Source organism: Alosa pseudoharengus, unplaced genomic scaffold (assembly GCF_046254945.1).
Source record: "Alosa pseudoharengus isolate Yale_2024_CS ecotype anadromous, Long Island Sound unplaced genomic scaffold, YU_APseudo_1.1 YU_APseudo_1.1_scf_2, whole genome shotgun sequence".
NCBI lineage: Eukaryota > Metazoa > Chordata > Actinopteri > Clupeiformes > Clupeidae > Alosa > Alosa pseudoharengus.
Genome location: NW_027468663.1, coordinates 35,412,479 through 35,428,267, shown reverse-complemented (window position 1 = coordinate 35,428,267; position 15,789 = coordinate 35,412,479). Strand labels below are relative to the sequence as shown.

Here is a 15,789-nt window from a genome sequence, read left to right as displayed (position 1 = left end):
TGAGTTTCATCTCAAATCTCGTAGTCTTTAGGTTGCGTTCCCACACCATGTACAAATCCATACAGATGTAAAAGGGACGCAGCTAGGACGCGGCCTGTTGGAGTGGCTCTCCTGATGATGACTCTGTGTGTGGATGCACTGCAGTGGACGTGGGCAGTTCAAACAGTTGGCAGACTGTAAAAAGTCAAGTCTAAGATTAACGGATAACATCAAACAAGTATCCACAAGTCGGGTGTAGCCAGTGTGTATGGTCAGTATGTCCCTCCCCTTCCTTTATCAAAGAGTTATTTATTTTTTTCCGACCACGTTTTCTCTATTCACACACAGTGAGTGTTCTAACCCAGGCGCTCCTGCCGCTCTCTCAGTCATATGGTATCACGTGTTCACACAACTGAGCACTGGGCACTATCGTCCATCTGCGCGGGGTCAGGCAGGAGGCACTCCCATACTTACACAAACACACACACACACACACACACACACACACACACACACACACACACACACCACACACATACTCAATCACACACACACACACACACACACACACACACACACACACACACACACCACACATTCTCTCTCTCACACATACTCGTTCGAGCTCAATCCCTGGGCCACCCAGGCTGGTGGCGTCCGGTCTATAGGCTGGTTACCAGGTGTGAGGGGTCCTGTGGTGGCTCCTCTGGGGACGACTCTTCCTTCTCGGGGGCCACGATGAAGCCGTCGCTGCCCCCACGGCCCATCTGGTAGTAGCTGTGCAGCTCGTGGATCTGGTTGCGGGTGTTGCCCAGGTTGGGCATGCTCTTGTAGTAGACGTCGTCGGCGTCCATGCTGCCACTGCCGCTCTTGCCGTTGGGCAGCTGCAGGTCGCTGCCGTCCTCGTCTTCCTCATCGTCGTCGTCCTCGTCGTCGTCCTCGTCCTCGCGGTCGTCGTGGATGCCGTTGATCATCTCGCCGTGGGGCAGGTCGGCGAGCGCCGGCATGCTGGTGTAGAGCGAGTCCCTGTGCGGCGGCGACGGCGAGCGCGCGTGCGTGGGCCGCCCGTGCACGTGGCCGTGCGTCTGCGAGGAGCCCGGCTCGCCGCCCACCGCCACCGCCGCCGCCGCCCGCTCGCCCGGCAGCAGGGGGAAGAAGCTCTCGTTGGCCTCCTGGGCGATCTGCCGGCGGCGCGTGGAGAAGGTCTGCAGCGGCTGGTGGTTCTCGGGGGGCGGTGGCCGCGGCGGCAGCAGGGGCGCCTGCGACTCCTCGCGGATGATCTCCAGGCTCAGGCCGGCTGCCTCGTCGTGCGGGAACGCGGCCGGGTTGTCCAGCACCATGGCGTCGTCCTGGCCGACCCCTCCTGCGCCCCCTCCTCCTCCGCTGCCACCCCCGCCGCCTGCCACCCCCATGCCCATGCCCAAGCCGGCGCTGGTGCCCATGCCGTTGAGGGTCTTGTTGGCCAAGTTGCGGCTGTGCTCGCTGGGTCTCTGCTCGTGGTTGTTCAGGTAGGAGGGGATGTAGTTGGACGTGAGCTCCTTCAGGATCTTCTTCTCCAGGGTGGTCTCCTTGTGCATGGTGCTGTAGCCGCGGTCGATGATCTGCACGCAGTCGCTCAGGTACTCGCCGCCCGGCATGGTGTAGCTGTTGACGTGGTTCCCGTTGAGCGGAAGGGTGTCCATCACACTGGAATCGCGTGCGTTGTTGAGGATTCCTTCTGGAGACAACACACACACACATACACGCACAGAGGAGGGGGAGTTTAGTGGAGGGCTTTTTGTGCTTGAGTGAGTCTCTTCAGCAGGGAAGCTAGCGCTCCCCCCAGAGACACACACATCCTCCCACCATAACAGCCTTCCAGCCTCCACAGCTCACACAGCTAATTCAGCTAATCAAAAAGCTCCACAGCCTCCTGCGTAGGGGGGCCACTGGGAGAGGGTGGGGTGTGAGCCGAGCCCACAGTACATGGGGCACAGGTGGATCACACCCGAATCACATTTTCACTTTCATGCGTGAGAGACTGAAAGACTGTCTTTGTATTTGAACTCTAGTCCCTACACTAGGTGACAACACAGAGCAGCTTTGTCAAATCAGGATGAACATTAGCTTTGAATTACCATATTATTAGATGAATATAAATAGCACAGCATTAAAGAGAGTTAAAATAGCAGGGCTTTCAGAAACTGATTAAAGGCATAAAGAGATGACAAAATAAATGAAGACTCTTAAGAGCAGCTTTCCGTTCCCTTCTGAGACGAATGATAAGTGGCAGTTTATTGGTGACGAACCAGACCATGTCTGTGTTTATTTTTTCAAATGCTGGAGTTTTGTTACAGACAGAGCATGTAGTTCTGCTCAGTTAGAAGTGCAGTTTTATGGTCAATCATGCATGATTGCAAATAACCCAAGGTCGCGTTATAAAAGGTCATGTTATTTAGTCACTGATAAATACAGTGGTATGTGACTCAGTGTTTTCATTAATGGAGAACTTTGGCAGTGGCATTTATTCTGGGATTCTTGATTGAAGTGTTTGATGGTTTTGCTTTTGCAGTGTGATTAAGTTAGTCTGCCAGCTCGGAGGGAAGAGAGAGCAAAGCCCCGAGTCGATTTCACATTTGATGGTCAACAGTGATAGTGAGAGTTACTGGCGTACTTGAGTCTCTGTAGGGAGCTATGGCACAGCATGGAAGAGAGGAGAAAAAGACAGAGAGAAAGACCATATGTGTGAATACAGATATAACATGGACCAGAAATGCACCAGTAAACATCATTCACTGAGACAGTCACGTACAGTCACAACCGGCACATTCACAGTCTGAGTCACATCATTTGTCACTATTTGGAGATATTGGGACACAGGTACTGCATCAACCATTTTCAAGTGAATGACTTCAAAGACCTTTAAGACTGATATGAAGAGAAATACCCAGGTGCCTCAGACACATTTACAGAGCATGGCAGTGCAATGGTGCTTCAAAACAAACAGCATGAGCTACAAGTACACTGTAGTAAAACTCAGATTCACACTACAGCAGACACACTTATCAAGCACAAAGCACACAGAAATGGCTCCACATGATTTCCAGCCAAATATCTCACTTTTACCAGAAGAAAATGATACAGTGAAATATCTTCTGAAAGAATTTCTGAAAGAATCTCACTGCTGACATGGAAACAGTATTTGAATTTTGGTATAAATGAACGGTGTCCACATATTGATAGTTTCTGTCCAAGCTGACAATCATGAACACTCTGGATACCATTTCTGTAGCTGTGGAGTACACATATCAAACAGCATGAGGTCCATAAGGAGAGAGAGAGACAGAGATAGACAGGTAAAGAGAGAGAGTTAGACAGGTAGACAGAGAGAGCGAGAGAGAGAGAGGGGGGGAGAGAGAGAGCTACATTGGTAGAGAGAGAGACAGTCAAAGGAAACGGGGAGAGACATTGGCACACCTTGCGTGTTGTACATGCTCACTGTGGGGTTGTTATATACAGCCGCATCCCCAAGCAATGTGTTATAGGGATTGTTAGTGGCATGGGGCCTCAGTAGCGCGTTAGTGATTAGATGATTAGCCATAGCACCTGCAGCAGCCACAAAGAGACAAAGAGATTGAGAGACAGAGACAGAGAGAGGGACAGAAAGAGGAAGAGACAGACAGAGAGAAAGAAAGAAAGAAAGAAAGAGAGGGAGAACAAGGAGAGATCTGTCAGGCAAACAAACAACACAGGAGCGTCCAATCTTTGCCAACAGCCAATTTGCCATCACACACACAGGCATATATCAACAACACATATAACATACATGCATAGCACAGAACAGCTGTATGAAGCTCTTACGAAGCGTTTGGGTATGAGGTGTAGACAGCAATGCATTAGCCAAGCCTGTTATCCACGCGCCTTCCAAAGCTAAGATCAGTAAGCATCACATTTGACTCTTTATGAAGGCTTCATGCAGCTAGCATGCATTGTTTATGCTTGCTTTGTGCATGGCTGATGTAGCCGCGCTGAGCAAATAGAGCGCTGGCAGCAGGAGCCAGTTGTGAGCTCAGGAAGCTTGACTCCAACCCACCATCATTGACACTTAAGTAATAGCAGAAATATATATGACCCCACTTACTGTAGCTTTAAATAGCCTTACATACAGCCTTTCAGCATCTGCAATGAAATGGCTATTTCTACTGGAGGTACAGTGAACGAATGATACAAAAAAGACTACTTCAAGTGAAGTGAGGCCACACACTATTATACACATGAATTCTTTTCTTCACATCATCAAATGCCGCTGGGTGAGAGCATGGCAGTACAAAGACAAGGTCAGATATAAGTACTGGGCTAAAGAGCTCTTTTATGCTCCATGGTGTAATCTGTTTTTCATTCCAGGTTTTTCTGTCATTCAACTACAGTTGTTTAGGTGTCTTGGCTTTGTGAAGGAGCCTTGAGGTCAGGAGTAACCTTCGCAGGGACAAGGCTGCTTGGCTGGAGTCCTTTTCTGGGTCAGGCATCTCTAAGACACTGGAGGGTCCAGGGTGCAAAGGTGAGCGTTTTGGATTGGCTGGAGCAACTGAAGCTACTGAGTGGAGTTTGAGGACTGAAATTCATGACACTGGGAAAATATATGCTTTGTTTGGAAATGGATGGCCATTCACGGGGAGATTATTTCACATTTTAAAACAGCAAATTATGCTTGGCAGTAATGAGAGCGGCTTTTTTTCTCTCTCTCTCGCTAGTAGTGTAATCCTGCCAAACTCTACCTGCCATAAGTGAAAGAAAGAGATATATGAGGAAGCACAGAAATACAGAGGGCCGAATCCGACTGTATGCGCGAGCGAGGGACTGAAGTCCACGGACTGGCGCACTAAGTGCATAATTATTCAGATCCTGACACTCACACTCTCACTCCAACATCAATCTGTCACACTAACAGCTTATTAGTGTCGTGGAGAACCAGCACATCTCACAGATTTAGAGCATATGGAGGCCAGGGCAGACCCTCCATCAGTGGGCATGGAGCTCTCCTCCACCCACCCGCCACCCCCACCCACACTCCTGTCATTAGCATGGGGACGCTCACTTGCAGCCATTGATAGTAACATATGCATGTTTACATCCGCTTCCTGGCTCCTCTCCGACGGGAGGGTGAAAGAGGATGTCACACATATGCTCATTATCCGTATTAAAAACCCCTCCATCAGCACAACTGACAGTACTTTTGGTAGCGGGAGATGTTTACACAGAGAGAGGGCCTGTGGACTGCTCCTCTTCTGTCAGTCACTGCTCTCCCCTCAGGTTGTATGGCTGAACTCTGTCCCCAATATTTGCTCGCTCCCTTGGAATGAGACAGCTGCGAGGTCTGATCTAAGAGACACTGTTTGTTGACGCGTCACTTTGAGAGTTGGACGGTGTGGTGAGGGGCTCTAAGAAGAGGAGTAAATTAGGGCTCGACTGGGGCCCTTCCATGGGTTTCTGTGGGACGCTGTGATGATGTTGGCCGCGTTCCCCTTCAGTCTATGCCTTTCAGTGTTTGGTTTAACAAGCAGTCCTGGCGAGCTTTGGTGGAAGCAATCATGATTTGCGATTGTTTTATAAGGGATGCATGGGACTAATGCAAAAGAATGATGAAATGAAAAATTACTCTGGAGAAAAAGTTTGGAGAGAGTTGGAAAAAGAAAAAGGAATAGAGAGAGAGAGAGAGAGAGAGAGAGAGAGAGAGAGAGACAGAGGGAGAGAGAGAGAGAGAGAAAGAGAGAGAGGGAGAGAGAGAATGTTGAGTTTGGTTCACCTCTGTTGAGAGTTGCTGAGCTGTTCATTTCACCAGAGATGAAGGAGGACTCTGTCTGCTTCCTCACCGTGTCATTCCACATCCGGCGGATTCGGCTCTGAGGGGGAAGAGAAAAAAGAAAGAAAGGAGGAAAAAAATGTGGACAAGGTCAGGGCACGTATTGGGAGCGCCGGCTCCACCGAAGGACAAAAAACGCCCCGCTCATCCCTCTGCTGGATGGACGCAGGCGGCCCTTAGCACGAGAGCAGCAGCACAGAGAGAACTAATGGTCTAAAGCCTGGACTGGGCTTTGGAGACCCGCGGCTCACGGAGCCGGACCATACATCACGCTGGCAGGCAGGAAGGGCGCCGAGAGATGCCTGAACAGAGCAGTGATTAGAGACACTCGGCTACAAAAACTCCAAGCGCTCCCTGGGGACGGAGGGTAAAAATAGAGGACGAGTGAATCTTTAATGGACAGCCTTGTTGGGGATTTGCCATAAACGCTCTATTAGGCCACATGATATACCTCCAGAAATTGGCGCCCGCCTGCACTCAAACTTTTTCCACAGACCCACCTGATTAACTCCATTTCAAATGCATGTGTTGGTGCTGCTATGGATTGCCTCATGCATTATTAATTATTATACTGTTTCAGAGGTTGTTTGTCTTTAGTATATAGATAATCTGTCCAATGGCTGCAAACCAACAATACGGTGAAACTGTATGTCTGCATACAGCATGTGTGTGTGTTATTTCAAAGGAGATTTGTATGTGTGTGTGTGTGTGTGTATGTGTGTGTGTGTGTGTGTGTGTGTGTGTGTGTGTGTGTGTGAGTGTGTGTGTGTGTGTGTGTGTGTGTGTGTGTGTGTGTGTGTGTGTGTGTGTGTATATGTATGTGTGTGTATATGTATGTGTGTGTACGCTGTACGTGGGTGGTTTCGTGGTTCAGTGCATACTGTATGTGTTATATTTAGCATTGTAGTTTGTGTGGTGTTTAGATGAATTGGGTTGTTACTTGTGGGGGAGATATATATCTGTATACACTGTATTTGTGTGTGTGTGTGTGTGTGTGTGTCACCTGTGAAGCAGTGGAGTAGCGTGGTGTGCGGACGGTGCTGTTCTTGCTTGAGGTGGATATTGTCGATTCCACACTCTTTCCACTGCAGCAGTGTGTGCGCAGGCATCTCCCATACTCCTTACGCACCTGTGTGTGTTTATGAGACAGATATGTAGGATTAGCATGCAAGCACACACACACACAAACATAGAGACACACACCTTCAAAACACCCTCTTCACATTCATGTAATCACATCTTTTCACATAAAACTTTACACAATCACATCAACCCAAATATGCCCTTTCTGAAGTGTTCTAATCCTACCAACAAGCGGCATTATTTATCCAACAATCTTATTATTATTGCAAAATGTAAAACAGTTTTACTTATCAGTACAAAGATCCCAATCGGTTCAATACAAATAAGGGAGTAATTACTTTTTAACGACATTAAGTTGGCTGACACTGCCTTCGTCATGCTCTGTTTGCACAGCTGCAGTGCTGTGGAGAACCGTCTCACGGATCCAGGGGCTGCCGACTTCAAACCGCATCTCGGCCGCGTCCCAGCGGACACCAACGAACTCATGAGCCTCCCCCAAAGACTCAAAACAAAGATTTCTTCCCCAGGACAAAAAGGGCCTGAAACAGTATTTATGTGTGTTTGGCTTAGCGTCCCGCTTGCGCCCCCCCCCCCCCCCCCCCCCGAACCGGGCCCCCAACTTCCCGCCCAGAGCTGCCTCGGAGTGCGTAGGATGACGGATTGGCCACGGTTAGCGCCGATTTCCTCAGCCGCAAAACCTCGTCCCTTATGTTGGAAATCTACGCTAGTTTCTGGACCAAAAGCTAAATGGAGGGCTGTAACCCGACGCCTTCCATAAAGGAGTGTTAACAGGATCTGATTGTGTTTACTGTACAGTTTATTGGGCAGCTGAGGAGCTGCTAATTTGTGGTTAATGGACTGATGAGCGAGGCTGGCAGAACTGTTGCATGCTCTCTGTTCTGTAAACCTGATACTTGGTGTTTACACTTCCCATGTGAGAAAAACCCCTAAGTGCATTGAGTACACTCAGCACTCACGCTAACTGTCTTTTGAAACAGTCCCCATGTGGATTCAAATGCAATTTTTTATTTTTTTGGGGGGCGGCAAACATCTGGATCTAACATGTGTTTGGTGTTGTGTCTCTCCTACCTTCTTCTGCAGGATGCAGTGGAATATGAAGATGAACATCCCCTGTAGCGAGTTGAAGATGGTGAAGAGGTAGGCCATGATGACGGTACTCTCGTTGATGTACATCAGGCCAAAGGCCCAGGTCAGGCCCAGCAGACAGAGCAGCGCGATGGCTCCGATTACCCAGGATCTGCAAAAGCCCAAGCCGACAGCGCCGTTAAACACGGGCTACATCTCACCAAATCCCACTCTTAGTCCGCTGCCATCACTGGGCTGGAGCAGACTTGCATTAGGCTAAAGTCTACTTTATTGAGGACATTAAATTGTTGACATTTTTGCAGTGGCCATTCAGCTCAACAAAGACACTGTTGAATGTGAACATTGCTGAGCTCACACCATTATTCTCCAGAAGTCAAATGTCGCCACGGCGGTGGCCGTAATGTTTTGAGCTCCATAATTAGTGGAGTGCATTACCTCGATTTAAAAATGTCATTTTCTCTCAAAGGTTGCTCTTGCCTTCCTGTCTCATTTACTTTGATGGCAGTTAATTTGATTGGCTAAGTTTGGCTGTGATCAGGGGTCACTACATGGAAGAAGGAAGGGACAAAATGAGAGAGCAAAGGAGGAGGAAAGAGAGGGATGATGAAGGAGTAGACAGTGGACTATAATGGCAGAGAGAGAGAGAGAGAGGGAGAGAGGGAGAGAGAGTGTGGTGAGCAGAAAATGCCTCTGAAAGGATGGAATTGAAAGAATGAGTGCAGGAAGGAGTGGGGAAAAGACAGAGAGATGGAGTGAGAGAGAGGGAGAGACGGAGGAAAAGGTGATTGATTCGCTCCTCTATGGCACCACTGAGGCGAGACATAACTTTCCAATAAAACCTAAAGGAAGACTTGGATTAATCCCAGTTGCCCAACCCTCTTCATAAATCTGGATTAGCCTCAGTCCGCTCAGAACACTCAGGTAATAAGATATCACAAACACACACAAACACACACACACACACACACACACACACACACACACACACACACACACACACTGCACTGTAACCTTGTGGCCAGAGGAGATCAAGAGGGCAGGGTGTTAGTGCTATTACAACAGGGAAGCACTCGAATCACAGGGGGGAAGCAAAGCAGGGTCACCCACTCCAATCAGGGAGGGCGTCATAGAACAAGGTCACAGTCAAAGAATGCAAATAACCTTACCAGAGGCAATCCAAAACAAGACATGCTGCACAGAATGATGGCTGAAATCAAGAGGGTGAAGAAAAGGAACAGAAAAACATACAAAATGAAAAGGACAAAAAAAATAAGCCAAAACATAATGAAGCAAATAAAGTAATAAGTAAGTGAAACAAAAAACATGAAAACAGTTCTGAGATGTGGGGTATTCAGACGAGAAGATCTGCCAGCTCAGTTGCTTGAAATTCTCACAACCCGGTTTCCATGACAAAGCAGAAACTCAAAACAATGCTGGGGGGGGGGGGGGGGGCAAGAGCGAGAGTGAGAGTGAGTGAGAGAGCGAGCCCAGTCTCTCAGCATACATCATCGACCTCAGCCCCACACTCCCACTCTTCGTTCCCGCTGCGGCGCCTGCCAGCTCTCCCTCTCTGTCCCCGCGTTTCTGCTGAGCCCTCCGCCCGCCTCTGTGCTGCCTCGCCACCTCACCTCGCCTCTCTCTCTCTCTCTCACTCTCTCTCTCTCTCTTTCTTTCTCTCTCTCTCTCTCTCTCTCTCTCTCTCTGTTAGAGCCTGAGCCCCACTTATGAATATCAAATGAATAATCAATTTATGAAATAAGCCAAGTAACCCAGATTCCAGCCTATTCCCCCGTCGTCTGATGTGGGCTCCATTTTCATGTGCGGCGGCCCCGGCCATGCTGTTTGAGTTAGAGTGCGCCTTTGTCTCGCCACTCGCGCAGAGGGAGTGCTATGCTGTGGGCCCCGACATCACAAACCAACTTTCCATCAGACAGACTTCACAGGCACAATGAGAAATTGGAAAAGCATGGAGACAATGATGAGTGTGATGAGGTAATGACACGGAGTCGTCGGAGAAAAGCCCCAAATGAGAAGCTCGCGAGATCAAACGCACATTCAAGCGGAGTGGGTGGGGGGTGAGGGGTGGGGGGGTAGGGAGGACAGGGAGGAGAAGCCTTACTTGATGTTGTCCAGGCAGCCTGAATCGGGCTTCAAGATGGCGGTGTGATGGAACATCTTGTAGAGGGCAATCCCCAGGAAGATCACGTTCAGCTGGAATGCACCAGATTAAAAAGGCATTACATTTCTCCAGTCCAATTTAATGCGTCTCCATTTCATTTCTGCTCAATGTGCCGTGCACACATGCAACACTTTTTTTAGTCTCTTCCGCCTAATGAGCACTGATTATGAATGGCTGTCTGAGTACCGCAAAACATGGCAAGGCACCACACACACACAGACACACACACACACACGCACACACACACACACACACGCACACACACACACACACACACACACACACACACACACACACACACACAGGGCACACACAAGGCACACACAGCATCACACACGTCATTTCATTAAAATCCATGTCTTTCAGAGTAAATGGGGAAAAAGGTTGAGCTGATAGGGGCCTTCTCTCCATGAGTGACAGCTGGAGTCTGTGCTCGGCGGGTGCGCTCGGCTATCACAACCCCACACACTTACCACTCTGCACGTTTCCCTCCGCCCCTTTTTTTCTCCAACATGACAAAACATAATAGAAGCTTCAGGGCAGTGGAGCGCCCAGAGAGCTTGGTGCCTGCTGCCGGTCTATTTCTGTAGTTATCAGTGATGGCCTGCTGACATTTTGTCATGAGTGGGCATCACGGACACACGTAGTGACATTCATCTAATTGGCAAAATGTCCTCGTCCGGCCATTATCTCGCTGCGCTGTCTGTCTGCGGCTGGCAGAAGCAACAGGGCCACCAATAACCCCGGCGCTACACTCGTCTGCCGTGAACGCCCAGGAAAATCATTATTCCAATGTCTTAAAGAGCACTGAGAATATGTCCCGCGGAGATGCAGTCAGAGGTAGAGAGTGGGAGTGCGGGAGAGAGTGTGACAGAGATAAAGTGGGAGAAAACAGGAGGGAGGGAGAACTTTGAATTTGCCAAGACTGGTCATCTGCAAACAGTTTTATGGTTGGAAAATGGTAAGGAGTGTGTTTCAAATCGTGTTCATTTATCTGCCATTTTGTGCACTTGAGCTCATATAATGTGTTTTATGCAGGCGCTTGATGAGTCTTAATCGGCCTGCTGATGGTGGGTGATGTGGGGTGATATGTAAGCCCCCTGCGGCCCACAGAGTGCAGGGGCGGCACGGGGGACTGCAGCACTGGCTGGGCTGCCCTTGGGGAGGGAGGGCTTGGGAGGCTGCTCACCATAATGATCAAGGTGGCCGGGCCTATGAAACTCCAGATGAAGTATGTGTCGAGGCGCAGCCAACATCTGTAGGAGGAGAGAAAGAGAGAGAGAGAGAGAAAGAGAGAGAGAGATGTGGGGAGGAAGGGAGTGGGAGAGACAGAAAGAGAGAGAGGAAGCCAGAAAGAGAGTGGCAGAAAAAAAAACGAGAGTCAGGGAGCGGCAAAGGATTTACAGCAAGCAGGCCCAAGGGCATCCATCAGCACACAGAGAGTGACAGAGAAGGATAGGCACTTGTCTGGAGAGGAACCCACTGGGGGAGGGAGAAATATTATAGTGCATGTTCATTTAAATGCTAAATTATGAGCGCTAACCTGCACAGAGCTATTTATGGGCTAAGGTAATTAACACATGAGAGGAAAATGGAGGTGGAAAACCAGGGTTACTATGGGGGATGCGGTGCGCATGACAAGAAGACACACACACACACACACACACACACTCACAAACAAAGAGGACATTCACTGCTCAAAGGACACGTTCAAAAAGCTCAATTAGCAACACATTGTCTACTACATACATACAAATTACATTCTAAATGACTAACGAAACTACCTAACGAAAGACGGCCACATCAGGTAAATAAACACACGCACACAAACACACACACACACACACACACACGAGCACACACACAAGCACACACAATCACAAGCACAGACAGAACATTCACTGCCCAAAGGATGCATTTTAAAAGCTTTTAATTAGCAATGTGATGTTCATTGCACACACGCAGCTCACACACCGATGCCGCAGCAACAAAGACTGCGGAGTCCTCACACAATGTGAAGGACAGCCAGTGCAACCCTTAAAGGGGAGGGGGGTCCGGAAAACAAGAGTCTGATTCATGACCTGCCAGTGAATTATTCAGCATTTCATTTCCAGCACAGTGAATGTACACTGCATCCACGACTCGGGGCCCCTGAAAGGGACTGTCCTTCTGTCCACCACCCTGCCTCTTATCCACGGAGGACCAGCAGCAAGTCAGCTGACTTAAGACCCCAGTTGACTCACAGACACAGGAGGAGAAGCGGGAGCAGAGTGCTGCTCAGAAATCTAAAAGCTTTTGTAGGTTGTCATCATCTATTTATGTTGTCTTAAGAGACTCTATGCTTTAGTGACCGCTAATTATTCATATTTGACCTTCTTGGACTCATCTATAAGTGATAGTTTACTATGAAATATTCATCTGTCAAAATGGCCCCCTATTTGGGCGTGTTGGTGATTATACTGTGCCACAGCATCAACACTGACATTCCCCTGTGGTCAACAGATTAAGTTTTGTATATATACAGTATGTCTATAAAACGGTAATGCACCGACATGCGCGTTACAAATGTTATTTGAAAATATGACACTTTTTGTCATTTTGTGGATCTCTGCTGAGTTCAAGAGAAGACTGAGAAGAATGAAAAGAATGAGAAGCTGCAGGAAAACTTTCCAGAGCCTTTCAGATCCCATCAGCCTCCCAGCCAACTGCATGGAGGCGCTAATTAAGGGCCATATCAACAGATCAGCAGTGGGGGAGGATATTAGGGAAACACACACACACACACACACACACACACACACATACAACCCTAAAGAGGTGTGTGTGAGCAGGTTGGCATGCCCACACTACTGGCAGTACTCACACTCTGTCGGTGCCGTAGCTCCTGTAGTCCACGGCGGCAGACACCCCCACTATGACCGCTGGCACGCCGTAGCCCGCCAGGTAGAAGTACTTGGTGCGCGAGTGCTCGCTCTCAAACACCTCCACCAGCATGATGTAGAGCTGCACGCCTTCCAGAAACATCCACGTGAACGCCGCCAGGAAGAAGAAGTGCAGGAGAGCAGCAAACACTGCACAGGCAATCTAGGGAAACACACACACAAACACACACACACGCACACACACACACACACACACACACACACACACACACAGCAGCATACACGTAAGTGTCAAAAACTACACATAAACACCACATACTGGACTTTAATCCATACAGGCAGTCTAAGGGAGAATATGCAGCCACCATCTCACCCAGCACACAAACATCAAAGGCGGTTTCTTTTAATCTGTGCCTCAGATTCCTCTCTCTAGCGCGGCGCCGCTCGCCTACCAAACCCAAAGCCGGAGGTATTTTTAGGCGGTGCATGAAGGTAGACATTTGGCAGCGCAATCAAGCAAAACACTGAACTGACACCCTGAGCCACAGACTGCGCTGCAATCCACACGGCAGGTCGGCCCATTTAACCTGACCGCCCCCATCATGATCAAGTCTTTGTTTGGCGTCACCTGAGCGTCACATTCTATTTGCAAGTTCATCTTCCTGTTCGGGACGACTTGGAGTAGGTCAGTCCGCTGCTACTGTCATACATTCACGCAGTCTGCCCGGCAACAACAGCGTCAGGGTAAAAGTAAGACCAATTTCTGCCGTGTTTTGACAGAGCTCCCACATGGGGCCAGGTGAGCGTGACACGCCGTCAGACACCCGAATATCACGCCATTTAAAAGTGACTGTCACTCATCAGTCTGGCTCTGTGCATTATTATGCCTGCTGTGTGAATGTGTAATTCTCCTCTCCTAAATCACACCTGGTATCATAAGGCCAACTAAGAGAGCGACCTCGGAGAATTATTAAGGGCTGATTTGGAGCAGTGCTGCGTGGCGCGGCTAACAAAGCATCCGGCGCTCACACCTTGGGCGTCGCTCCCTTTAATTGCATGACACGTAAGATCACGTCGGGCGCCTCGAGAGAGCGCAGGAGATTTCCTGACGGAATTAGCAGATTATCCTCCCCTCTCCCTCTGAGCAAATGGAGAGGCAGGGGGGAGAGAGAGAGGGAGAGGGAGAGAGAGAGAGAGAGAGAGACAGAACAACAGAATGAGTCAGATAGAGAGAGAGAGTAGTCGGAGAGGGAGGAGAAGGATGAGTGAAAGTAAGACAGAGAGTCAGAATGAGTGAAAGAACAAGAGAAAGAGAGAGAGAGAGAGAGAGAGAGGGGAAGAGCAGGAGCTTAAGAGAGCGAGAGAGCAAGAGAGGGGGAAGGTCAGAGGCAGACGGAGGCAGTGGTAATTAACAGCAGCTCTACAGGAGGAGGTGTGCAGCGTCTTGATGACTGGGGGCCAGCAGGCAGCATGCACAGGGGGGGTGGAGGAGGGTGGAGAGGATGAAGCAGCTCATCAGGAGTGCAGCCTGGTGCTGAAGCGACAGAATATCCTGGCTAACCTGATGAACTATGAGTATTGATCCCAAGAGCTGAATTTAAACTCCAGCCTCAAGGAAACTCCCACTGTATGTGTATGCTTGCTTTCTCTCTCTCTCACTCACTCTCTCTGTGTGTTTGTGCACATATTTCTGTGCAGGCTTCTAGTGTTTGAGTGTCTGTAAGTGCATATGGAGGGTGAATCTTCAGGTATTTGTCTTTGAGTAGCTCTAGGCAAGCCTGTCCATGTGTTAGTATGCATGCATGTCCAGGTGAAGGTCTATTTATCTCAGTATGTACACGTGTGTGTGTGCTAATGTGTTACTGAGGGGGACAGAGGTGCATATTGCTCTTACTGCCTATCTTCCCTACCGGTCCACCTGTAATAAGACAGGTGGTGGTGTGTGTGTGTGTGTGTGTGTGTGTGTGTGTGTGTGTGTGTGTATGCGCGTATTGATGTTTAAGGATATTGCTGCTGTCAGTCAGACAGAGCCTGCAGCACACACACCCTGCAGAGCCCCATGCTCTCTCCGCACCCTCCTCAGTCTTCAGCTCTCCTCCCCACAAACACAAAGAGACCGCTCACCACCTCCCCAATCACCACACCAGGACAGGCTTCATGCTGCACGCGCCTGCCGTGATAGGAGCCGCGGACGTTTGAAGCCAGGAATATTTAAAGGTTCACGTTTCACGCCAAGCAATCTGCTGGTTACATTTGATAAGCCTGACATTTTAAGAAAGGACAACACTCTTCCCACAATGCGCTAGCTTTGGCAAATTAAGGCAGAGCGAATTAATAGTGTAATTGTCGATGTGGCTAAGTAATTATCTCCCCAATTAACGAGCACAGTCACTCAAGGACGAAAACAGGACAATGAGACACAGGGTAGAGGAGACAGGCAAGCCAATCAGAGTTGTGCAGTGGGATGCCACACACACGTTTTAGTTTGTGCTAAACACTAATGACAAATCTACTGGCCGTGTTTAGCCATGAGAGCCTTCATTTCAGCGGTAATTTCAATACACTTGTGAATATAGTTGTGATATGCTTTGTTATGTTTTTCTTGCAACATCTAAAGCAGGATTATTCTGACCATTCCGTCTAGAACCATAACAATAGAGGGCACCGTTGAGGATGGATTTGTCTGGAAATAGTTTCCTGATTGAGTGTGCCTCTGTCCT

The 15,789-nt window shown here is 49.0% G+C and overlaps 1 protein-coding gene across 1 annotated transcript in view; it reads right to left on the bottom strand.

Annotated features, from left to right (window-relative positions):
• Positions 1-557: 557 nt before the first annotated feature.
• The window catches only part of adgrl3.1 (adhesion G protein-coupled receptor L3.1), a 92,876-nt gene continuing 77,644 nt past the window's right edge, over positions 558-15,789 (bottom strand). Inside the window, exons 17-23 of the mRNA XM_076294794.1 lie at positions 13,051-13,271; positions 11,377-11,443; positions 10,128-10,219; positions 7,991-8,159; positions 6,822-6,947; positions 5,762-5,858; positions 558-1,696 (exon numbers count right to left, since the gene is read on the bottom strand). Of these exons, the coding sequence (XP_076150909.1) occupies positions 642-1,696; positions 5,762-5,858; positions 6,822-6,947; positions 7,991-8,159; positions 10,128-10,219; positions 11,377-11,443; positions 13,051-13,271 (1,827 nt within the window). The 3' untranslated portion in view covers positions 558-641. The remainder of the gene's footprint in view (positions 1,697-5,761; positions 5,859-6,821; positions 6,948-7,990; positions 8,160-10,127; positions 10,220-11,376; positions 11,444-13,050; positions 13,272-15,789) is intronic.